Source organism: Ovis aries, chromosome 13 (assembly GCF_016772045.2).
Source record: "Ovis aries strain OAR_USU_Benz2616 breed Rambouillet chromosome 13, ARS-UI_Ramb_v3.0, whole genome shotgun sequence".
Taxonomy (NCBI): Eukaryota; Metazoa; Chordata; class Mammalia; order Artiodactyla; family Bovidae; genus Ovis; species Ovis aries.
In genome coordinates this window covers 53,189,275-53,214,707 of record NC_056066.1, presented here as the reverse complement: position 1 = coordinate 53,214,707, position 25,433 = coordinate 53,189,275, and the positions used below count along the sequence as shown (strand labels likewise).

The window sequence follows — 25,433 nt, the reverse complement described above, 5'->3', positions numbered from 1 at the left end:
AGTTCAGTTCAGGCGCTCAGTCACGTCCGACTCTTTGCACCCTCATGAATCGCAGCGTGCCAGACCTCCCTGTCCGTCGCCAACGTGCATCGAGTCAGTGATGCCATCCTGCCATCTCATCCTCTGTCATCCCCTTCTCCTCCTGCCCGCAATCCCTCCCAGCATCAGAGTCTTTTCCAATGAGTCAGCTCTTTGCATGAGGTGGCCAAAGTACTGGAGTTTCAGCTTTAGCATCATTCCTTCCAAAGAAATCCCAGGGTTGATCTCCTTCAGAATGGACTGGTTGGATCTCCTTGCAGTCCACGGGACTCTCAAGAGTCTTCTCCAGTGCCACAGATCAAAAGATTCAATTCTTTGGTGCTCATCTTTCTTCACAGTCCAACTCTCACATCCATACATGACCACTGGGAAAACCATAGCCTTGACTAGACGGACATTTGTTGACAAAGTAATGTCTCTGCTTTTGAATATGCTATCTAGGTTGGTCATAACTTTTCTTCCAAGGAGTAAGCGTCTTTTAATTTCATGGCTGCACTCACCATCTGCAGTGTTTTGGAGCCCCCCAAAATAAAGTCTGACACTGTTTCTACTGTTTCCCATCTATTTCCCATGAAGTGATCGGACCAGATGCCATGATCTTCGTTTTCTGAATGTTGAGCTTTAAGCCAATTTTTTCACTGTCCTCTTTCACTTTCATCAAAAGGCTTTTTAGTTCCTCTTCACTTTCTGCCATAAGGGTGGTGTCACCTGCATATCTGAGGTTATTGAGATTTCTCCTGGCAATCTTGATGCCAGCTTGTGCTTCTTCCAGTCCAGCGTTTCTCATGGTGTACTCTGCATAGAAGTTAAATAAGCAGGGTGACAATATACAGCCCTGATGTACTCCTTTTCCTATTTGGAACCAGTCTGTTCTTCCATGTCCAGTTCTAACTGTTGCTTCCTGACCTGCATACAGATTTCTCAAGAGGCAGGTTAGGTGGTCTGGTATTCCCATCTCTTTCAGAAATTCCACAGTTTGTTGTGATCCACACAGTCAAAGGCTTTGGCATAGTCAATAAAGCAGAAATAGGTGTTTTTCTGGAACTCTCTTGCTTTTCCATGATCCAGAAGATGTTGGGAATTGGATCTCTGGTTCTTCTGCCTTTTCTAAAACCAGCTTGAACATCAGGGAGTTCACGGTTCACGTATTGCTGAAGCCTGGCTTGGAGAATTTTGAGCATTGCTTTACTAGCATGTGAGATGAGTGCAATTGTGCAGTAGTTTGAGCATTCTTTGGCATTGCCTTTCTTTGGGATTGGAATGAAAACTGTCCTTTTCCAGTCCTGTGGCCACTGCTGAGTTTTCCAAATTTGCTGGCATATGGAGTGCAGCACTTTCACAGCATCATCTTTCAGGATTTTAAATAGCTTCACTGGAATTCCATCACCTCCACTAGCTTTGTTTGTAGTGATGTTTTCTAAGGCTCACTTGACTTCACATTTCAGAATGTCTGGCTCTAGGTGAGTGATCACACCATCGTGCTTATCTTGGTCATGAAGATTTTTTTTGTACAGTTCTTCTCTGTATTCTTGCCACCTCTTCTTAATATCTTCTGCTTCTGTTAGGTCCATACCATTTCTGTCCTTTATTGAGCCCATCTTTGCATGAAATGTTCCCTTGGTATCTCTAATTTTCTTGAAGAGATCTCTAGTCTTTCCCATTCTGTTGTTTGCCTCTATTGCTTTGCATTGATTGCTGAGGAAGGCTTTCATATCTCTTCTTGCTATTCTTTGGAACTCTGCATTCAGATGGCTATATCTTTCCTTTCCTCCTTTGCTTTTCGCTTCTCTTCTTTTCACAGCTATTTGTAAGGCCTCCCCAGACAACCATTTTGCTTTTTTGCATTTCTTTTCCATGGGGATGGTCTTGATCCCTGCCTCCTGTACAATGTCATGAACCTCATTCCATAGTTCATCAGGCACTCGATCTATCAGATCTAGTCCCTTAAATCTATTTCTCACTTCCACTGTATAATCATAAGGGATTTGATTTAGGTCATACCTGAGTTGTCTAGTGGTTTTCCCTACTTTCTTCAATATAAGTCTGAATTTGGCAATAAGGAGTTCATGATCTGAGCCACAGTCAGCACCTGGTCTTGTTTTTGCTGACTGTATAGAGCTTCTCCATCTTTGGCTGCAAATAATACAATCAATCTGATTTTGGTGTTGACCATCTGGTGATGTCCATGTGTAGTCCATCTGACTCAATACTGGTCAGTAAAATTCTCTTTGCTCTAAATGCTCAGCTGTTCCATTTATACTCCTCAAGCCCTTGGTGTACTAGCTTCTTTCCTCACTCATGACTGACATGTTACTGCTTTGTTTTGTTTGCACTTTATCATTCAATAGCTCTTTAATGAACTCACTATAATAAACTCTCTTCATTAAAGTGAAAAAACAACAAACAAACAAACAAAAAGATGCCACCAGAAAACTAATAGAACTCATCAATGAATTTGGTAAAGTTGCAGGATATAAAATTAATACATAGAAATCTGTTACATTTCTATACAACAACAAAAGATCAGAAAGAAAAATGAAAGAAACCATCCCATTTACCATCACATCAGAATAAATACAATACCAAAAATCAACATTCTTAAGGAAATATAAGACATGTACTCTGAAAACTATAAGATGCTGTTGAAAGAAACCAAAGAAGGCACATGTCATTGAGTTGCTAATTTGTGTCCAATTCTTTGCAAACCCATGGACTGCAGCATGCCAGGCTCCCCTGTCCTTCACTATCTCCCAGATTTTGCTCAAATTCATGTCCATTGAGTCGGTGATGCTAACTATCTCATCCTCTGCTGCTCTCTTCTTCTTTTGCCTTCAATCTTTCCCAGCATCAGGATCTAGGACTGGAGTTTCAGCTTCAGCATCAGTCCTTTTAATGAATATTCAGAGTTGATTTCCTTTAGGATTGACTGCTTTGATCTCCTTGCAGTCCAAGGGACTCTCAAGAGTCTTCTCCAGCACCACAATTCAAAGCATCAGTTCTTCAGTGCTCAGCCTTCTTTATGGTCCAACTCTCACATCTGTGCATGACTACTGGAAAAGTCACAGTTTTGACTATACAGATCTTTCTCAGCAAAATGATGCTTTTGGCTTTTAACATGCTGTCTTTTCTTCCAAGGAGCATATTTTAATTTCATGGTTGCTGTCACCAACCATGGTGAGTTTGGAGCCCAAGAAAATAAAATCTATCACTGCTTCCACTTTTCTCCCATTGTGTTTGCCATGAAGTGATGGGATCAGATGTCATGATCTTAGTTTTTTGAATTTAGAGTTTCAAGTCAGCTTTTTCACTCTCCTCTTTTACCCTCATCAAGAGGCTCTTTATTTCCTCTTTACTTTCTGCCGTTAGAGTGCTATTATCTGCATATCTGAGGTTGTTGATATTTCTAGCAACAATCTTGATTCCAGATTGTGATTCATCCAGCCTGGCATTTCACATGATGTACTCTGCATACAAGTTAAATAAGCAGGGTGACAATATACAGCCTTGATGTACTCCTTTCCCAATTTAGAACCAGTCTGTTGTTCCATGTTCTGTTCTAACTGTTGCTTCTGTAGACACATACAGGTTTCTCAGAAGACAGTTACGTTGTTATGGTATTCCCATCCCTTTAAGAATTTCCCACAGTTTGTTGTGATCCACACAGTCAATGGCTTTAGGCTAGTCAATGAAGCAGAAGTAGATGTTTTTCTGGAATTTCCTTGCTTTCTCTATGATCCAATGAATGCTAGCAATTTGATCTCTGATTCTTCACATAAGGAAAGATATACCACATTCTCAGATTGGAAGAATGAATATTGTTAAAGTGACTATACTACTTTTAACCCCACCATAGAGCCATTGAGCAGACAAACCACAAAATGCAGAACAATTATGCCAAATAAATTCTCACACTGTTAAGTTCTAGGACCCACAACAGATTTCCCAACCTGGGGATCTGGCAAAGGGACAGAGAATCCCCAGGGAATTTGACTTTGGAGGCCAGAGGGATTTGATTACAGAACTTCCACAGGACTGGGGAAACAAACTCTTGGAAGGCACAAACAAAGCCTTGTGTGCACCAGAACCCAAAAGAGAGGAGCAGTGTCCCCACAAGAGACTGATGCAGACTTGCCTGTGAGGGTAGAAGAGTTTCCAGCAGAGGTGTGTGTTTACAGTGGCATGCTGCAGAGTCAGGGGCACTGAATACAACAGTGCCTGCAAAAGGCCTTTTGAAGGAGGTCACCATTATTTTCATTACTCCCACCATAGTTTGGTCTCAGGTCAAATAACAGGGAGGGCACAACAGAAAATTGGATTAATGATTTACTGAGCGTAGCCCCACCCATCAGAACAAGACCCAGTTCTTCCCCACAGTCAGTTCGCCCATCAGGAAGCTTCCATAAGCTTCTTATCTTTATCCTTCAGAGCACAGACAGAATGAAAACCACAATCACAGAAAACTAATCAAACTGATCACATGGACCACAGCTTTGTCTAACTCAATGAAACTATGAGCCATGGCATGTAGGGCCATCCAAGGTGGTTGGGTCATGGTGGAGAGTTCTGACAAAATGTGGTCCACTGGAGAAGGGAATGACAAACCGCTTCAGTATTCATCCCTTGAGAACTCCATGAACAGCATGAAAAGGCAAAAAGGTATGACACTGAAAGCTGAACTCCCCCAGTCGGTAGGTGCCCAATATTGCTACTAGAGAAGAGTGGAGATATAACTCCAGAAAGAAGAGACAGAGCCAAAGCAAAAACAATGACCAGTTGTGGATATGACTGGTGATGGAAGTAAAGTGTGATGCTATAAAGAACAATATTGCATAGGAACCTGGTATGTTAGGTCCATGAATCAAGGTGAATTGGAAGTGATCAAACAGGGGATGGCAAGAGTGAACATTAACATTTGAGGAACCAGTGAACTAAAATGGACTGATTAGTTCAGTTCAGTCACTCAGTCATGTCCGACTCTTTGCGACCCCATGAATTGCAGCACACCAGGCCTCCCTGTCCATCACCAACTCCCGGAGTTCACTCAAACTCACGTCCATCGAGTCTGTGATGCCATCCAGCCATCTCATCCTCTGTTGTCCCCTTCTCCTCCTGCCCCTAAATCCCTCCCAGCATCAGAGTCTTTTCCAAAGAGTCATCTCTTCGCATGAGGTGGCCAAAGTACTGGAGTTTCAGCTTTAGCATCATTCCTTCCAATGAAATCCCAGGGCTGCTCTCCTTCAGAATGGACTGGTTGGATCTCCTTGCAGTCCAAGGGACTCTCAAGAGTCTTCTCCAACACCACAGTTAAAAACCATCAAATCTTCAGCGCTCAGGTTTCTTCACAGTCCAACTCTCACATCCATGCATGACCACTGGAAAAACCATAGCCTTGACTAGACAGACCTTAGCCAGCAAAGTAATGTGAATCTAATTCAGATGACCATTATATCTACTACTGTGGGCAAGAATACCTTAGAAGAAATGGAGTAGCCCCCAGAGTAAACAAGAGTCCAAAACGCAGTACTTGGGTGCAATCTCAAAAATGACAGAATGATCTCTATTCATTCTTAAGGCAAGTCATTCAGTATCACAGTAATTCAAGTCTATGTCCCAAACACTAATGCTGAAGGTCTGAATACAAAACCACTAAGGTCTGAATACAAGACTTTCTAGAACTAACACCCAAAAAAGATATCCTTTTCATCATGGGAGACTGGAATGCAAAAGTAGGAAGTCAAGAGATACCTGGAGTAACAGGCAAATTTGGCTTGGAGTACAAAATGAAGAGGGCAACGGCTAACAAAATTTTCCCAAGAGAATGCACTGGTCATAGCAAGCACCCTCTTCTAACAACACAAGAGAAAACTATACACATGGACATCACCAGATGGTCAATATTGAAATCAGATTGATTATATTCTTTGCAGCCAAAGATGGAGAAGCTCTATACAGTCAGCAAAAATAAGACTGGGGGCTGACTGTGGCTTAAATTCAGACTTAAATGGAAGAAAACAGGGAAAACCACTAGACCACTCAGGTATGACCTAAATCAAATCCCTTACAATTATACAGTGGAAGTGACAAATAGATTCCAGGGATAAGATCTGATAGGCAGAGTGCCTGAAGAATAATAGACAGAGGTTCATGACGTTGTACAGGAAGCAGTGATCAAGACCATCCCCAAGAAAAAGAAATGAAAAAAGGCAAAATAGTTGTCTGAGGAGGCCTTACAAATAGTTGAGGAAAGAAGAGAAGCTAAAGGCAAAGGAGAACAGGAAAGATACCCATTTGAATGTAGAGTTCCAAAGAATATCAAGGAGAGATAAGAAAACCTTCCTTAGTGATCAATGCAAAGAAATAGAGGACAACAATAGAATGGGAAAGACTATAGAGATCTCTTCAAGAGCATTAGAGATACAAAGGGAACATTTCATGCAAAGATGGGCTCAATAAAGGACAGAAATTGTGTGGACCTAACAGAAGCAGAAGATATTAAGAAGAGGTGGCAAGAATACAGAGAAGGACTATACAAAAAAGATCTTCATGACCAAGATAAGCACAATGGTGTGATCACTCACCTAGAGCCAGACATCCTGGAATGTGAAGTCAAGCGGGCCTTAGGAAGCATTGCTACAAACAAAGCTAGTGGAGGTGATGGAATTCCAGTTGAGCTATTTAAAATCCTGAAAGATGATGCTGTGAAAGTGCTGCACTCCATATGCCAGCAAATTGGAAAAATTGGCAGTGGCCACAGGAGTGGAAAAGAACAGTTTTCATTCCAATCCAAAAGAAAGGCAATGCCAAAGAATGTTCAATCTACTGCACAGTTGCACTCATCTCACACGCTAGTAAAGTAATACGCAAAATTCTCCAAGCCAGGTTTCAATGGTACATGAACTGTGAACTTATAGATGTTCAAGTTGGATTTAGAAAAGGCAGAGGAACCAGAAATCCAATTGCCAACATCTGGTGGATCATCAAAAAGCAAGAGAGTTCCAGAAAAACACACACTTCTGCTTTATTGACTATGCCAAGCCCTTTGACTGTGTGGATCATAACAAACTGTGGAAAATTCTGAAAGAGATGGGAATACCAGACCACCTACCCTGCCTCCTGAGAAATCTGTGTGCAGGTCAAGAAGCAACAGTTAGACCTGAACATGGAACAACAGACTGGTTCCAAATTGAGAAAGGATTACGTCAAGGCTGTATATTGTCACCTTGCTTATGTAACTTATATGTAGAGCACATCATGCAAAATGCTAGGCTGGATGAAGCACAAGCTGAAATGAAAATGGCTGGGAGAAATATCAGTAACCTCATATACACAGATGACACCACACTTATGGCAAGAAGTGAAGAAGAGCTAAAGAACCTCTTGATGAAAGTGAAAGTGGAGAGTGAAAAAGTTGGCTTAAAACTTAATATTCAAAAAGCTAAGATCATGGCTACTGGTCACATTACTTTAGGCAGATAGATGGGGAAACAATGGAAACAGTGACACACTTTACTTTCTTGGGCTCCAAAATCACTTCAGATGGTGACTGCAGCCATGAAATTAAAAGACGCTTGCTCCTTGGAAGAAAAGCTATGACAAGCCTAGACAGCATATTAAAAAGGAGAGACATTACTTTACCAACAAAGGTCTGTCTAGTCAAAGCTATGGTTTTTCCAGTAGTCATGTATGGATGTGAGAGTTGGACTACAAAGAAAGCTGAGTGCCGAAGAATTGATGCTTTTGAACTGTGATGTTAGAGAAGACTCTTGAGAGTCCCTGGGACTGCAAGGAGATCCAAGCAGTCAATCTTAAAGGAAATCAGTCCTGAATATTCATTGGAAGGACTGATACTGAAGCTGAAACTCAATACTTTGGCCATCTGATGCAAAGAACTCACTCACTGGAAAGACCCTAATGCTGGGAAAGATTGAAAGCAGGAGGAGAAGGGGATGACAGAGGATAAAATGGATGGCATCACCAACTCAATGGATATGAGTTTGTGCAAGCTCCGGGAGTTGGTGATGGACAGGGAAGCCTCACATGCTGCAATCCATGGGGTTGGAGAGTCGGACATGACTGAGTGACTGAACTGAGTGACTGACCCAAAATAATCTAAGGAGTTAATGCAATGTATTGCATTGTATATATGCAAGTGTATAGCACAAGGAACTCTGGTCAATGTTATGTAGCAGTCTGGATGGGAGGAGAATTAGGGTGAGAATGGATACAAATGTACATATGGTTAAGTCCCTATATTATCTACCTGAAACTATCATAGTATTGTTAATTGAGAATATTCCAATACAAAACAAAACATTTAAAAAAAGAATCTGGGTAATTGATTATGATTGGACAGCAAGTTATGAGTTGAATAGCCAGGAGTCACCATTGGGCCAATTATTTCACTACAGGTTCAAGCTATTCAATTGATTTCACTGCCTCATTGACTATCTGATTTCTGAACTGGAAGAGAAGTACAAACACAATCCCTCTTATCTGAAATGTTCTATTAAACAAGCATGGGTTTCATTCCAGGGATGTAAATAAGAGGAGCAGGCTGCTTGGCCCCTGAACAAACCCTGGGTTCTTTTCTATTTCTTCCCTATTCCTTTGTAGTTCAACTTTGCTGAGTGTGAGCCGATAAACCCCTGCACTCAGCACTACTTGTAACCAGTCACACCTCCCAAGGAGGGGACATACTATTACAGGGCAGGCCTTATGATGTGCCAACAGCTTCAGAAGATTTAGACTGTTAAGTCTGGAGAGAAAAAGTGAGGTTGAGGAAGTTGAACTGCTTGGACAAAAATGGGAAGAAATGTGAGAGAACTTTGGAGGAAGAAATGGAGGGACAGGAAGAGGGAGAAGAGGCTAGGGATCAGAGGGGTGAGAGGAGCCAGGAGATTGCAAAAATTCTGCCAACCGTATATCAGTAACTCTCCAATTACCTCTCTGGTCCAGGCATTTTTCCAGAACTCTGAACTTGTATATTCAACTATCAACTTGTCATACTTTTTGAATAGAAATAAACATCTCACAGTTAACACATCTAACACTGAGGTGAGTTTCCCCCACACCCTTTATATTTCAGCTGAGCCACAGTTCTTCTTTCAGATGCCCAGTTATCAAAACCTTGAAGTTTTTCTCTCCCATCCCAAGTCCCATGCATCAGAAAATCCTATTGCCTCCTCATTAGTGTGCAATGACCTCTTTCTCTTATCTCTACTAGCTACTGTTCAGTGCAAGCCATTTCTACTTTTTTTGAATGAATGTTATGACTTCATATGTTCTACCTGCTTCTATGAACATCCTGTGTAGTCTTTGCCGTGCTGTGCTGTGCTTCGTCGGTCAGTTGTGTTCAGTTCTTTGCGACCCTATTGACTCTAGCCCGCAAGGTTCCTCTGTCCATGGGGATTCTCCAGCCAAGAATACTGGAGTGGGTTGCCATGCCATTCCAGGGGATCTCCCCAACCCAGGGCTCCCGCATTGCAGGTGGATTCTTTACCGTCTGAGCCAGCAGGGAAGCCTAAGAATACTGGAGTGGGCAGCTTATCCCTTCTCCAGGGGATCTTCTGTGCCAGGAATTGAACCAGAGTCTCTTGCATTGCGGGTGAATTCTTTACCAGCTGAGCTACTAGGGAAGCTCCCTGTGTCTATTCTCAATCAAATGCTCAAATAAATTCACACTCATGTCAGATCAAGTCACTTCTCTCTTCAAAACTGCAACGGCAATAATTTCGTTCAGAGCAAAAGCCCAAATCCTTCAACACAGGAGGATGATTCTACTCTCAGGGCCTCTGCACATGCTGCTTCATGTCATGAAGGCTCCTCCCTGAGACAACCACAATGCTCATCCCAGAACTTTCTTTCAAACTTCCCCATCTCTGTGATGCCCATGCAAGACTACCAGGTTTAAAGTACATCCCACCCAACAAATTCTCCCAGTTGAGTTATCCAATTGTTCTTTGTTTTGTTTTCTTTTTAATTTTTTATTTTGTATTGGGGTAAGCCAATTAAAAAACAATGCTGTAATAGTTTCAGGTGTACAGTGAAGGGACTCAGCCATACATATGCATATATCCATTCACCTCCAACCTCCCTTCTCATACAGGCTGCCTCATAACATTGAGCCGAGTTCCATGTACTATACAGTTGATTTTAAGTTTTAAGTACAGCAGACCATACGTGTCCATCCCCAACTGTACAACTATCCCTTCCCCCCATTCTTCCCACAACCATAAGCTCATTCTTGAAGTCTGTGAGTATGTTTCTGTTTTGTAGTTCATTTGTATCATGTCTTTATAGATTCCACATATAAGGGATGTCATGATATTTCTCCTTCTCTGACTTCCTTCAATATGATACTCTCTAGGTCCATCCATGTTGTTCCAAATGGCATTATTTCATTCTTTTTATGGCTGAGGACTATTCGACCATATATACGTATCACATCTTTATCCATTCCTCTGCTGATGGATGTTTAGCTTGCTTCCATGTCTTGGCTATTGTAAACAGTGCTGCAATGAACACTGGGGTGCATGTATCTTTTCAGATCATGCCCAGGACAGGGATGGCAGGGTCATATGGTAGCTCATGCTCAGATATATGCCCAGGACTGGGATTGCAGGGTGGTAGCTCTATTTTTAGTTTTCTAAGGAACCTCCATACTGTTCTCTGGGGCTTCCCAGGTGGCACAGTGGTAAAGGCCAATGCAAGAGACTCAAGAGACATGGGTTCAATCTCTGGGTCTGGAAGATCCCTTGTGTAGGGAATGGCAACCAACTCCAGTATTCTTGCCTGAAAAATTCTGTGGACAGAGGAGCCTGATGGCTACAGTCCAAGAGTCACAAAGAGCCAGACATCACTGAGCAACTGAATGAATACTGTTCTCTATAGTAGTGGTATCAATTTACATTCCTACCAACAGTGTAGGAGGGTTCCCATCTCTCCACACTGGCTCCAGAATTTATAGTTTGTGGGTTTTTGATGAAAACCATTCACCGGTATGAAGTGATATCTTATTTTAGTTTTGATTTGCATTTCTCTAATAATTACGTTGACATCTTTTCAGGTACCTATTGGCCAACTGTATATCTTCTTTGGAAAGATGTCTTCTTTGGAGAGATGTCTATTTAGGTCTTCTGCTAATTTTTTGAGTGTTTTTTTTTTTTTTTTTGCTTTGATTCTATTAAATGTCATGAGCTGCTTGTAAATTTTGGAGACTAGCCCATTTTCAGTCACATCATTTGCAAATACTTTCTCTCAATCTGCGGGTTGTCCTTCGTTTTGTTTGTTGTTTATTTATCATGCAAAAACTTTTGCGTTTAAATAGGTCTCATTTGTTTATTTTTGTTTTTATTTCCATTCTGGGAGATAGATCAAAAAAGGCATTGTTCTGATTTATGTTAAAGAGTGTTCCGCTTATATTTTTCTCTAGGAGCTTTAGAGTTTCAAGTCTCGAATTTAGGTCTTTAATGCATTTTGAGCTTATTTTTGTGTATGAAGTTAAAGAACAAACTAATTTCATTTTTTACAGGTCAGCTATTCTTTTCTAACATGTAGCATTTTCTAATATTCTGTATTATTTGCTGAATTATAAGTCTATTGTTTATTATAATTTCTTTCGCTAAGATAAACATCAATGAGGGCAATTAGTTTGTCTCTTTTATTCAACAGTTCACTCCAAGTTCCTTCCTGCCATATACTAAATATCAAAGTAATATATGTATGATATGTGAACTGCCCAGTGTGACATCTCCCCAAGACAATGAGCTCTATTTTAAGCAGTTAATCTCTGTAGAAATTATGTCAGAAGTTGAGTTTCCCATGTAAATAACTTGGTGAAAAAAGGGAACTTGCTTGTATGAGGAAGCAGAAAGGAACTTGCTCGTATGAGGAAGCAAAAAAAAAAGGGCCCAGGAGAAGAAAACCACAAACTCTCTACACACACTTCCCTTTCATCAGACCCACTGGCTGAAGCCACAGAAATATCTTGGGATGGAAGGAGGGCCATAGTATCGAGAAGAGCAGTGGTTAAACCTATGAGCTCTACTACCAGATGTCTTGAGTTCAAACCATATCAGGTAACACTGAGTGTTCTTGAACTCCTCCTTGCTCAGTTTTATTATCTGTCAGGTAGGGATGACAAGAGGATCTACTTTGGATATAATGATCACATGAGTTAGCAACCATGGGAATTTCCAACTCTGGCCCATGATGAATGTTTAAGAAAATGAATTGTTATTACTCATTTGATGTCCTGAGGAATGGAAGCTTCAACTAGCATTCAGTGATATAGAAAAAGTTATAGACAGGGATGTGGTTATAATTACAGATATAGATATGGATATACAGATCATATAGGCAAGAGTCTCTGAGTCCATTTTAGCCTCCGTTCCTCCTCACCCTTAACCAGCATGGAAGAGGGGACTCTAAGATAGCAATGCATAAAATTCTACTCATTTACCAGGAGAGAAGTTTTCTTATCTTAAGTAACAGTTTGGGTGAGAGACGTTTATAGAGAAGTAGAAAGCAGGTATGTTGTTGAAAGACAGCAAAAACTTAACATATTTTTTTATATCGTTTCATATAGACAAAAATTAAGTATTTTTGAAATCCCATGTGTCTGGAAAGACTTCCTCATATTCACACACACACACACACACACACACACACACACACACACACATAAATACATGCATCCACAAACATGTATTAGAGAATAGCCTAGCATTGTAGTATACAGGTTGTTTTTAGGATCAAATGAAATTACAATACCTGTTAAAGATTTAGTGCAAACTTCAACACATGGGAACCATTCAACACATCATTGACCAAAACTTGGGAGTACACAATGCAAGATTTGAATGCTTCTGTTCTCTGAGCAGCGTGATGGGTGAAGACTAATCTATAGTTTATTTCTCAGTATCTTCTGATTTTACTGCCATTAGGATTCTCTGAGAAGCTGAGTTGCATGATATGATTAAAAGAATCAACTTGAGCTGGACATGCTAGATTTGAATCTCATGCTGCACTGCCTTAGGTCAGTTAATATCGAGCAAGTTACTCTCTGCCTTAATCTCCCCATCCGCAAATCAGGAGTAATGGTCATTTATCATATGGGATGTTGTGAGGATTATACAAGTTAATGCACATAAATTTGTCATTGCTGGTATTTGAAGCATCATCCATTTGGATACCTCTGCTAAGCAGCTGGAGGTGATGGATCCACAAAGAAAACACTCAAATCCCTGATTTCATGCTTTCAGATAATGCCCAGTCTTTGGCCTTCTGTGGCTGCCCTTGGTGGCTCACCCATGTTTACATAGAGACTCTAAAAGTGCAGGGCAGTGGGGAGGTCCACAGGGCAGGAAGAGGGGATTCTATCCCAAGAAATGCTCACCTATGAATCCCAGCAGTAGAATCAATAGCAGGCAAGGAGAAGTGTATAATGAGGAGGCAAGGATGGGCATCGTGAAGGCCTGAGGAATCTGCTCTGTCCAAAGGTGTGAGCTGGGAGAACATGAACTTCTGTGTTCTGTGGAAAGGAAAGAAGCCCCACCCACCATGATATAAGAGGAAGTGCCTATGATAGGGCCAAATGGCTATGAGATTACAATATATTTCTAGGTTCAAGACAGTTCCTGTTTCAGGTGAAATAGAAATCAGGCAGAAAATGTAGCTAGTTAGTCATCTTACATTTTCAGAGACTGAACAGGCCTAGCAGAAATAAAACTCTCACCCCACCCAGGGCCTCTGTTGCCTCCACTGGGTTCCTCTCCATATTTATGGTGATTCCCAGAGTTTGCCCCAGGCAAACTCACAGACCCCAAGAAGGATCTGTGGCTGGGGGCTGAGTTCCAAAGTCCCAATTCTAGGACCCTAGGTTGTAGCTGGATTTCAGTCTCATTCTGCACCTGCCTCAGTGAAGACCTACTGACTGACCTGGATAAAGGAAGGGGGCTCACCAGGGCCTTCTCAACTTTGGGATGGAACCACATGTGTTCTTGAAATGATTGCTTATTCCAACATTTTATCAATGTAACTGGCAAAACTTAGCCCAAATGAACAGTGCAATGTGGACCTCACAACTATTCAGGCTATGGTCTGAATCCAAAAAAAAAAGGAATCATTTTCTACTTTACGGAGAGGAAGTAGATTGCATGACCCAAAAATTACACTCTAAGACATTCATTCCAGAGAAATGAAAACAGTGTTCATACAAAACCTGTGTACAAATGTAACAGATTTACTTTGAAGCAGAAAAGTGGAAGAAATCAAAATATCTAAAAATAAGTGAACAACCTTTCTGTATGAGGATATACTACTCAGCAATCCAAAGGAATGAGCTATGTATGGTGTGGCAGTTATAAATCTCTTCAAGGCATTATGTTGAGTGAGCAAAACCAGTCTCAAAATATTAACTCTACTCGTATAACATTCCCAAAATTATATATATAGAGAAAACAGAAAGGCATTCACAACAGTTTTGGTTTGGTGGGGATATTTGTTATTTTAAGGGGCTAGCACATAGGAGACTTGGCGCTTATGGAATATTTTGCATCTGATCATGCTAATGGTTACACAAATATACACAAGACAGGATCAACATAAGCTAAAACTTAGAATGTAACAAACTCAGCTATAATATAAAAAACAATTTCATAGTCATAGCATACTGCTGCTGCTGCTGCTAAGTCACTTCAGTCATGTCCAACTCTGTGCGACCCCATAGACAGCAGCCCACCAGGCTGCCCCATCCCTGGGATTCTCCAGGCAAGAACACTGGAATGGGTTTCAATTTCCTTCTCCAATGCATGAAAGTGAAAAGTGAAAGTGAAGTCTCTCAGTCGTGTCCAACTCTTCGTGACTCCACGGACTGCAGCCTACCAGGCTCCTCCGTCCATGGGATTTTCCAGGCAAGAGTACTGGAGTGGGGTGCCATTGCATAAACACGGTCTATTGACATATTCAAGATTATAATTATATTAGAGTGAGAAAGAGTAAGATGTGCATGTGTGACATGAGGTCAGGAGTAACAGAATATTACCTCCCTGGCTTCCGTACTGAGAGGTCTATGAATAATGCCTAACAGTGAGATTTCAAGACATAGCAATAAGCATGTTTTATGACAGGTGGCTAAAATAATTAGTTGAAAGAGTTGAAGTTGGCTTCCTCTCAGAAGTGGAAATGGCAGGAATTTAGAGACTCCAGTTTTCATATGTATAACTTCATAGTTAGAACTATTGGACTTGTAAACTGTTTGCATATGAGTCTTTGATAAAGATAAAACTATTTGGAAGTTTGGAGATTTAATTTTAAGAGAGTTACACATAAAAAGAATGCCCTTACTGTTAGCCAAGGTAAAAGTTCTATAACATGGCTTGATCTAACATTCATGATCTACTTCAATTATAATCCTATACCATAGTCAAAACTATTAAAAACAGTAATAATAATTTTTAAAAATTCTATGAATAAGAAAGTGTTAATAATAGCTGTAACTAGAGATGCATAAGATCATTCAGGGAAAAAGCAATTGCAAAATGGTGAATTTAAAATAATTTTAAAACAAATTAATAGAGATATATCAGATCATGAATGAGAAAACTGAATATTAGAAAAGATTTCAATTTCCTCAAATTTATACGTAAATTCAGTATGATCAAAAAAATAATTCTAAAGCAATTTTTCATGAAATTTGAAAGCGTGATTCTAAAGCGCATTTGGAGACTGAAACTGAGGGGATGACAATTACATTTTATACATATGGAATGCCAAGAAAAAAGGGATATCAATACTCATAAAAGACAAAGTAGACTTTAAAGCAAAGGCTAAAATAAAAGACCAAAAAGCATTATATAAGGATAAATCAATCAATACAAGAAGAGGATATTAAACTCATTAACATATATTCACCTAATACAGAAGCACCTCTTTAGAAAGAGTAAGCATTTTGATAACCAAAAGGATATGGAAGTAGCAATCAATTACCGGGAAAAAAGTGGGAAAAGCACAAACATCTGGAGACAATGAAAATCAGAGGAAACCAGAAAATATCATGAGCACAGGAAAATAAAAATGCAACTTTCCAAAATCTATGCGATGCAGCTAAAGTAGTTTGATACGGGAAGTTTATAGTAATACAGGCCCAGCTCAAGATATATGGAAAATATCACATAAACTACCTCATCTACCACTTGAAAGAACTGGAAAAGGGAAAAGATACAAAGCCAAAGGTCAGCAGAAGGAAGGAAACAATAAAGATCAGGGAAGATATAACTAAAATAGAGACCAAAAAACAACAGAAAAGATAAATGAAATCTAAGACTCTGATGCTGGGAGGGATTGGGGGCAGGAGGAGAAGGGGATGACAGAGGATGAGATGGCTGGATGGCATCACCAACTTGATGGACGTGAGTCTGAGTGAACTCTGGGAGTTGGTGATGGACAGGGAGGCCTAGCGTGCTGCAATTCATGGGGTCGCAAAGAGTTGGACACGACTGAGCAACTGAACTGAACTGAACTGAGAACAGATTTTTGGGCTTTCCAGGTGACATTAGTGGTAAAGAACCCAACAGTGCAGGAGACATAAGAGATTCAGTCTTGATCCTTAGGACAGGAAGATCCCCTGGAGGAGGGTGTGGCAGCCTACTCCAGTGTCCTTGCCTGGAGAATCCTGTGGTCAGAGGAGCCTGGTCAGCTATAGTCCATGGGGCCACAAATAGTCAAACACAACTGAAATGACTTAGCATGAATGACTTAGCATGAATGAACGCACAGAGCTGGATTTTGGAAAAGATAGACAAAATTGATAAACCTTTAGACAGGCTCATCAAGAAGACAAGGGAGTGGACTGAAACAAAATAATAAACGACAAGGAGAAATAACAATTGATATCAGAGAAATGCAAAAAAGTCATGAGAGTATGATGACCAGTTATAGCAACAAGTTTGACAATCTAGAAGAAATGGACAAGTTTCTAAAAATATACTACCTTTCAAGACTGAATCAGGAAGAAATAGATAATCTGAACACTAGTCATGGGTAGTGAAATCGGATTTTAAATTAGCAGCACACCTAAAAGCTAGAACTTGATGGTTTCATAGGAAAATATTACCAGAAGTATAAAGAAGAGTTAATGCTATCCTTCTTAAACTATTTCAGAGATTGAAGAGGACAGAATATTTACAAATTCATTCTATGAGTTCACCATTACTGTGACATAAAAACTAGACACCACATGATAAAAAAAAGATCATAACAGCCCAACATCCTTGATGAGTATGAAAAATCTTCAATAGAATATCAACAAACTGATTCAACAATATATGAAAAAGATCATATACCACGTGCAGGTGGAATTGATCCCAGGGAAGCAAGGATGGTTCAGTATTCACAGATCAATCAATGCAATACACCGCATTAACAAAATTGAGGATAAAAATTACATGATCATCTCAACAGAAACAGAAAAAACCTTTTTTTTTTGTTGAAACCAAATTCAACCTCCATTCCTGATAAAAATTCTCATCAAAGTTGTCTCAACAAAATAAAGGCCGTTTATGACAAACCCAGAGTTAGCATCATACTAAATGATGAAAAGCTGAAAGCCTTCCCACTGCATTCAGGAAAAGCCTTCCCACTACATTCAGGAACAAGACCAGGATGCCCACCCTTACCAATTCTAATAATATTAAGCATAGTATTGGAAGACTATCCAGAGCAATCAGACGAGAAAAGTATAAAAGGCATCAAAATTGGAAAGGGAAAAAGCACAACTGTCACTATTTTCAGATGATATGATGTTATCTAGACAAAATTCTGATGTTGAAGCTGAAACTCCAATACTCTGGCCACCCCATGTGAAGAGCTGACTCATTTGAAAAGACCCTGATGCTGGGAAAGATTGAAGGAGGGAGAAGAAGGGAATGACAGAGGATGAGATGGTTGGATGGCATTACTGACTCAATGGACATGAGTTTGAGTAAACTCTTGGAGTTGGTGATGGATAGGGAGGCCTGGCATGCTGTAGTCCATGGGGTCACAAACAGTCAGACATGACTGAGCGACTGAACTGAACTGAGCTGAAGACAAAATCCTAATATCGCCATAAAAAAATGCTATTAGAATTAAAATATGAACTCGGTAAAGTTTTAGAATAGAAGTTTAATGTACAGAAATCTGTTTACTTTCTAAACGCAAAAATAACTGTAAATGGATTAAAAAACTAAATGCAACATGGAAGCCATATAAATCCTAGATGTGAACATAAGCAGAACACTTTGACATAAATTGTAGCAATATTTTTGAGATCTGTCTTCTAACACAAAGCAAATATAAACAAGTGGGACCTAATTAGATATGAAAGCTTTTGCACATCAAAGGAAGTCATCGACAAAGTGAAAACACAACCTAATGAATGGAGGAAAATATTTTGCATATAGTATGGCCAATATACAAAATATATATCCAAAATATATAAATATATCTAAATATAGAAATAGATCATAAAACTCAATATAAATAAAACCTGATAAAAGACCTGAGTAGACATTTTCCAAAGAAGACATATACATGGCCAATACTCACATGAGAAGATGCTCAGTATCGTTAATCATTAGAGAAATGCAAATTAAGGTGAGACATCACCTGACACCTGTCAAAATGACTATCATCAAAAATTCTACAAATAACAATACAGGTAAAAGTGTGGGGAAAGTCAAACACTCATACACTGTTGGTAGAATTGTAAGTTGGTGCAGCCATTGTGGAAAATGACACGGAGGTACCTCAAAAAGCTGAAAAGAGAGCAACCATGTTTTCCAGCAATTCCACTCGATCCAAAGAAATCAGAAACATTAATCCAGAAAATATACGCACCTCAATATTAATAACAGCTTTAGTTACAATAGCTGAGGAATGGAAGCAATCTATCAACAGATAAAGAAAATGTGGTATACAATGGAATATTACTCAGGCATTTAAAAAAAGAATGAAATTCTACCATTTGCAACAATGTGGATGAATCTGCAGGGTATTATACTCAGTGAAATAAGTCAGAAAGAGAAGGACAGATAATCTATGTTATCACTTATGCTATCAAAAAATAATGTAAATGAATATATGTAACAAAACAGAAACAGACTCAAATATAGAGAACAAACTAATAGTTTCCAGTGGGGAGAGAGAAGGGGGTAGGTTATGGAAGGGTAGGGTTATGCAACTAAGAGATACAAATTGCTCTGTATAAACTAGCAACAAGAACATATTGTACAGCACAAGGAAATATAGCCATTATTTTGTAATAACTTTATTTTTTTTGATGTATAACATAACCACATTTATTAAACAATGTATGCCAATATAAAGGACAAAATGTTTAACAATGCAAAGGTGCAAATATTTTTGCACCAACCTAATATTACAATTACAAACAAATAATAACCTATTCCTCTTTCATATTACTGAGCCTACCGTGTGTTATAACCAGAATAATAATACAGAAAAAGCATTTGACAGCACTAGTTTTCTTCCTAGAAAGAAATGACAAATGAGTTTCTGCTGGAACCTTCTCAACAGAGATTTCAATAAGGTATAAACAAAGTTTCTTAACTAGAAGGGGCTATATAACAAAATACATTTCACATATGAAGTTTCATATCATACTTCAGAGATTCCAGCATAGAAAGACAGAAGGTTTTTCCTTCAGCAACCCAGGGGATAAACAAGATCACCTCAAAAATCCTTCCTAGCTCTAGAGTTTGTGAAGATACAGGCTATTTTGATAGATTTAAAAGGCTTCAGGTTACTAAGTAACCCTGCCTTTGCTCATTAATAGCATTAATAATGCATTTCCATGGCACCAGTATAAATTCATTTAAAACACTTAGAGTCTACAAGCAATAAATACTGGAAAGGGTGTGGAGAAAAGGGAACCCTCTTACACTGTTGGTGGGAATGCAAACTAGTACAGCCACTATGGAGAACAGTGTGGAGATTCCTTAAAAAACTGGAAATAGAACTGCTCTATGACCCAGCAATCCCACTGCTGGGCATACACGTAGAGGAAACCAGAACTGAAAGAGACATGTGTACCCCAGTGTTTATTGCAACACTGTTTATAATAGCCAGGACATGGAAGCAACCTAGATGTCCATCAGCAGATGAATGGATAAGAAAGGTTTGGTACATATACACAATGGAGTATTACTCAGCCATTAAAAAGAATACATTTGAATCAGTTCTAATGAGGTGGATGAAACTGGAGCTGATTATACAGCGTGAAGTAAGCCAGAAAGAAAAACACCAATACAGTATACTAATGCATATATATGGAATTTAGAAAGATGGTAATGATAACCCTGTATGCGAGACAGCAAAAGAGACACAGATCTATAGAACAGTCTTTTGGACTCTGTGGGAGAGGGTGGGATGATTTGGGAGAATGGCACTGAAACATGTATAATATCATATGTGAAACTAATCACCAGACCAGGCTTAAAGCATGATACTGGATGCTTGGGGCTGGTGCACTGGGATGATCCAGAGGGATGGTACAGGGAGGGAGGTGGGAGGGGGGTTCAGGATGGGGAACACATGTACACCGTGGTGGATTCATGTTGATGTATGGCAAAACCAATACTATATTGTAAAGTAATTAGCCTCCAATTAAAATAAATTTATATTAAAAAATGAAACACTTCGGAGACTCATCTTTGTAAAAGGCAAAGGAGCGAAACACAAAGTACACATGGGAGTTCTGTTGCACCGCTAGCAGATGTGTGAAATCGGACGCTAGCAGATGTGTGAGATCGGATCCAGTAAAGGAATGGCCTTTCTGGGCTCGAGTTTTAAACTGAGTTCAGGGGTGTTGGAACTTACAAATAGATTGATACGTGAATGGCACCGGCAGAACTCTTCTCATCACTACGATGAACAACTACAGTAACTGAAAGATCGAAAGCAGGCAGAAAAGGGGACCACAGAGGATGAGATGGTAGGATGGCCTCACCCACGCAATGGACATGAGTTTGAGCAAGCTCCAGGACTTGCTGATGGCCAGGGAAGCCTGGCGCTGTAGTCGGTGGGGCTGTGCTCTGTGCTTGCACTCTGGGTCCACACCAAGAGGCAGACATGATTGACCTACTATCAAAAGTGTGAAGTCAGTGTCCGTTCTTCGTCTGTGCTTGCACTCTGGATCCACACTGAGGCAATGTATGAGCTGTTGCTCACGACCTCTGACTTTCTTATCCAACTGTGAACCATCAGAAGTGTGAAGTCAGTGCCTGCTCTTCATCTCTGTTTGTACTCTGGGACCACACCAAGGCTAAATGAGCTGTTGATCACACCTTTTGATTTTCTGACTGCACCTATCAGAAGTGTGAGGTCACTGTCTGCTCTTCATCTGTGCTTGCTCTCTGGGTCCACACCAAGATAATGTACGAGCTGTAGATCACATGCTTTGATTTTATTACCAAACTGGTTCCCAACACCAACGCCCAGAGATGACCGACGTCCCAGTTTCCCTCCTCATCCTCTCCTTCACTCTGCCTCCTCCATCAGAAGTGTGGAGTCAGTGTCTGCTCTTCCTCTGTGCTTGCACTCTGGGTCCACATGAAGGCAATGTTGATGATGCGCATTTATTATTTCTGCAAAATGTGACCTTGCACACAGGGTACAGGCTGCTCAGATGTTAGAGGATGGGGAGGGTCCCTCTGGCCAGAAAGGCTGCCTGTCCCAGCCCCCGGCCCCACGTCGCCCCGCGTTGCCCCGTGTTGCCCCAGGGAAAAGACACGAAGGAGGCTGAGGGGACCAACGTGACTGAGGCCATGCTCTGGCGGGAAAGACCCGGTCCCCTCCTGCAGTAACTTTAAAATGGAAGAAAACCTATAAAACTCTTGAATTGCTATGTATACCTGGTTTTAACATAATAGTGTAAATCAACTATACTTCATTTTTTAAAAAGCAGAAAACAAAGCAAAATGCATTTGGGACAAAAATAGCCATGGCCGTTTTGAACAACAAGCAAAGGTGGGAAATTTTGCCCCACTGTGATGTCAGAAATTATTATAATGTTAATCTACCTAAGATAGAGTAGTTTGGTCAGAGAGAGCCAAGTAGCTTAAAAGAACAAAATCCTCATTAAAAGAACCAGAAATCTATGGAAATGATGTATGGCAAAGTGGCAGTGCCCATCCGTGAGTGCTGGATAATTAATCATTGTGGAAAAAAAAAAATAAGATCCAACCTATATACTAGCACACACACACACACAAATAATGATATCAAAGACATAAATGGAAAGAATAAAACTTGATCAAGATCAAAACCTTTTTTTTAATAACAGCTCTCCAAATGATACCAACAGTCCACTCTGTGGATCACACCAAAGGAAGAGGGACTCTCCCTTATGGGCCAAGGAAGAAAAGAGAAGAATATTTGTGTAAAATTGTACTAGCAAAACATTAGATAAAGCGTTTCAACCCATCACAAGCAGAATCAATACATTGTAGCATATTCTTAAAATAGAAACTATAGAGCAGCGGAATTTGAACATCAACATGAACAAAGCCCACAAACTTTGTTAAGTATAAAAAATGAATGCTGTATACAGTATAATAGCATTTATATGACATTTAAGAGATGCAAGTAGTATAAACTGCTTGAGGATTTATACAAATATTACAGAAGAATAAAATCAGGTTTGAAATTATAGACACCAAACGCAGGACAGTAGTTTTAAAAGGAACAGCAGGTTATAACAGAAAAATGTTAGCAGTTTGCAAAGATGGTATGGCAGATAGTTCCATGGAGATTTTTTACATTTTTTAATATTTCGAGATAGAAAATGCTTATTCAAACTTAGTGATTTTAAATATTTACATGTCAAAATGAAATCACATTTGCAAATGCTCTGGATGAAAGTAAATGTGCTCTGAAAAATTAAGGGTGTTCGTGATCAGAGGCTCAGTGGAAATTTGTTTTTCTTGATCTATTTGATTCTCTATGAGGTGGAGGAAAGGCCAGTTTCAAGCTCAGTGCCTCAGGGTCAGGGACATACCATGTGATAACTGACACACAACAGTTTATGGAGAGGTTCTTTGAAGTTTGAGTCTCAAAACTTTGACCTTTATCCCACCTCCATACCTTGAACCCTCACCTCTAGGGTCCTAAAAACTTACTTGGAAAAACTTCAAATAATACTAAATAAACCATGAGAATTAGAAACCTCTGAGAATTCCAAGACACATTTGGGATAAAAAAGGTGGTTCCCAACTCTCCCTTGAGGCTGGAGCATCGTGTGACTTTTGTTTTTGTCCTGTATTCCTCTTGCCAGTCCAGGAAGGCTCCCATCCTCTTCATCTCTAAGACTAAGGCTCCCATCAACTCACCTGTTACAGGTTCCAGCATCTGTGGAAGTAGATAACTATGAAAGTGATTATCAGCAGCACATTCAAGCCCCGGAGGAAAGCCTAAGTGACAATGGGCGGAGGAGATAGCAAATGGAGCTCTGTGAGTTAATACCTCACTCCAGGTGAGCTTACCTGGGCTCCCAATGCGTTCTATGTGCTGTGGGCTGCTGTGGACAGTGTGAGGCTGTGTCTCATCTTGTGTCTTACAGGCAAGCACATGCTCTGACCCCCTGCCCTGCGGCATTCATAACTGCAAGCTTTCTAGGGTGCAGTTGTAATCAGTATTCTGCTTGGATGTGGGTTGCTCTGCTCCCTTGAATATATAGCAGTTCTCCAGCCAACTGAGATGCACAGCCTGTGGATAGAATCTCTGCCTGTGGCTGGTAATAGCCCCCAAGGAGGGTTAAAATTGGGACACAGTCACTGTAGGGGGTACTGACACAGCCAAGAGTAATAAGACAATTACTGTAGGAAGTTCACTGTGGGAACCTGCAGGCTTCTTAACGATGGAGTCAACTACCCAGGTCCTACCACAGAGGAGGAGTTAGACACTGGTTAACAGATGCATGCATAAGTAAAGGGGTGACCGAATGGGAATGCATGATGAATGCATGCTTGGATGGAAGCATGGAAAGATGAAGTCATCTTAATCTTTCCTTTCTTTTCTCTTGTGGAAATTCAATAGGAAAAGGTGAACCTGAATTCCATTTCAATTCAGTTCAGTTGCTCAGTCATGTCTGACTCTTTTCAACCCCATGGACTGCAGCATGCCATGCTTCCCTGTCCATCACCAGCTCCCAAAGATTGCTCAAATTCTTGTCCATTGAGTCAGTGATATCATCCAACTATCTCAACCTCTGTCATCCCCTTCTCCTACCTTCAATTTTTCCCAGCATCAGGGTCTTTTTCAAAGAGTTAGTTCTTTGCATCAGATGGCCAAATTATTGGAGCTCCAGCTTCAACATCAGTCCTTCCAATGAATATTCAGAACTGATTTCCTTTAGGATTGACTGGTTTGATCTCCTTGCGATCCAAGGGACTCTCAAGAGTCTTCTCCAACACCACAGTTCAAAAGCATCAGTTCTCTGGTGCTCAGCTTTTTGTATAGTCCAACTCTCACATCCATACATGACTACTGGAAAAACCATAGCTTTGACTATATGGACCTTTCTTGGTAAGATAATGTCTCTGCTTCTTAATATGCTGTCTATTGGTTATACCTTTTCTTCCAAGGAGTAAGCGTCTTTTAATTTCATGGCTGCAGTCACCATCTGCAGTGATTTTTGGAGCCCAAGAAAATTAAATCTCTTACTGTTTCCATTGTTTCCCCATCTATTTGCCATGAAGTGATGGGACCAGATACCATGATCTTAGTTTTTTGAATGTTGAGTTTTAAGCCAGCTTTTTCACTCTTCTCTTTCACTTTCATCAAGAGGCTCTTTAGTTCCTCTTCACTTCCTGCCATGAGGGTGGTGTCATCTGCATATCTGAGTTTATTGATTTTTCTCCTGGCAATCTTGATTCCAGCTTGTGCGTCATCCAGTCTGGCATTTCACATGATGTTAAATAAGCAAGGTGACAATATATAGCCTTGATGTACCCCTTTCTCAATTTGGAACCAGTCTATTGTTCCATGTCCAGTACTAACTGTTGCTTCTTGACCTGCATACAAATTTCTCAGGAGGCAGGTCAGGTGGTCTGGTATTTCCATCTCTTTAAGAATTTTTCAGGTTGTTATGATCCACATAGTCAAAGGCTTTAGCATAGTCAATGAAGCAGAAGTAGATGTTTTTCTGGAATTCTCTTGTTTTTTCTATGATCCAATGGATGTTCCTCTCCTTTTCCAAATCCAACCTGAACATCTGGAAGTTCTCAGTTCACATACTGTTGAACCCTCTCTTAGATAATTTTGAGCATTACTTTGCTAACATATGAGATGAGTGCAACTGTGCGGTAGTTTGAACATTCTTTGGCATTGCCTTTCTT

The 25,433-nt window shown here is 40.2% G+C and overlaps 1 protein-coding gene across 4 annotated transcripts in view; it reads right to left on the bottom strand.

The window, feature by feature from the left end:
* Nucleotides 1-25,433, bottom strand: part of LOC101105937 (tyrosine-protein phosphatase non-receptor type substrate 1-like) — a 77,761-nt gene that overhangs the window by 24,900 nt on the left and 27,428 nt on the right. For 2 of the 4 annotated variants that reach the window (XM_060396906.1, XM_042229834.2), the window contains exon 1: nucleotides 13,436-13,557. The exons of the other annotated variants lie outside the window; for them this stretch is intronic. In XM_060396906.1, the coding sequence (XP_060252889.1) occupies nucleotides 13,436-13,505 (70 nt within the window). In that variant the 5' untranslated portion in view covers nucleotides 13,506-13,557. Of the gene's footprint in view, nucleotides 1-13,435; nucleotides 13,558-25,433 lie in introns of those variants that run through there. 4 annotated transcript variants of the gene reach the window in all.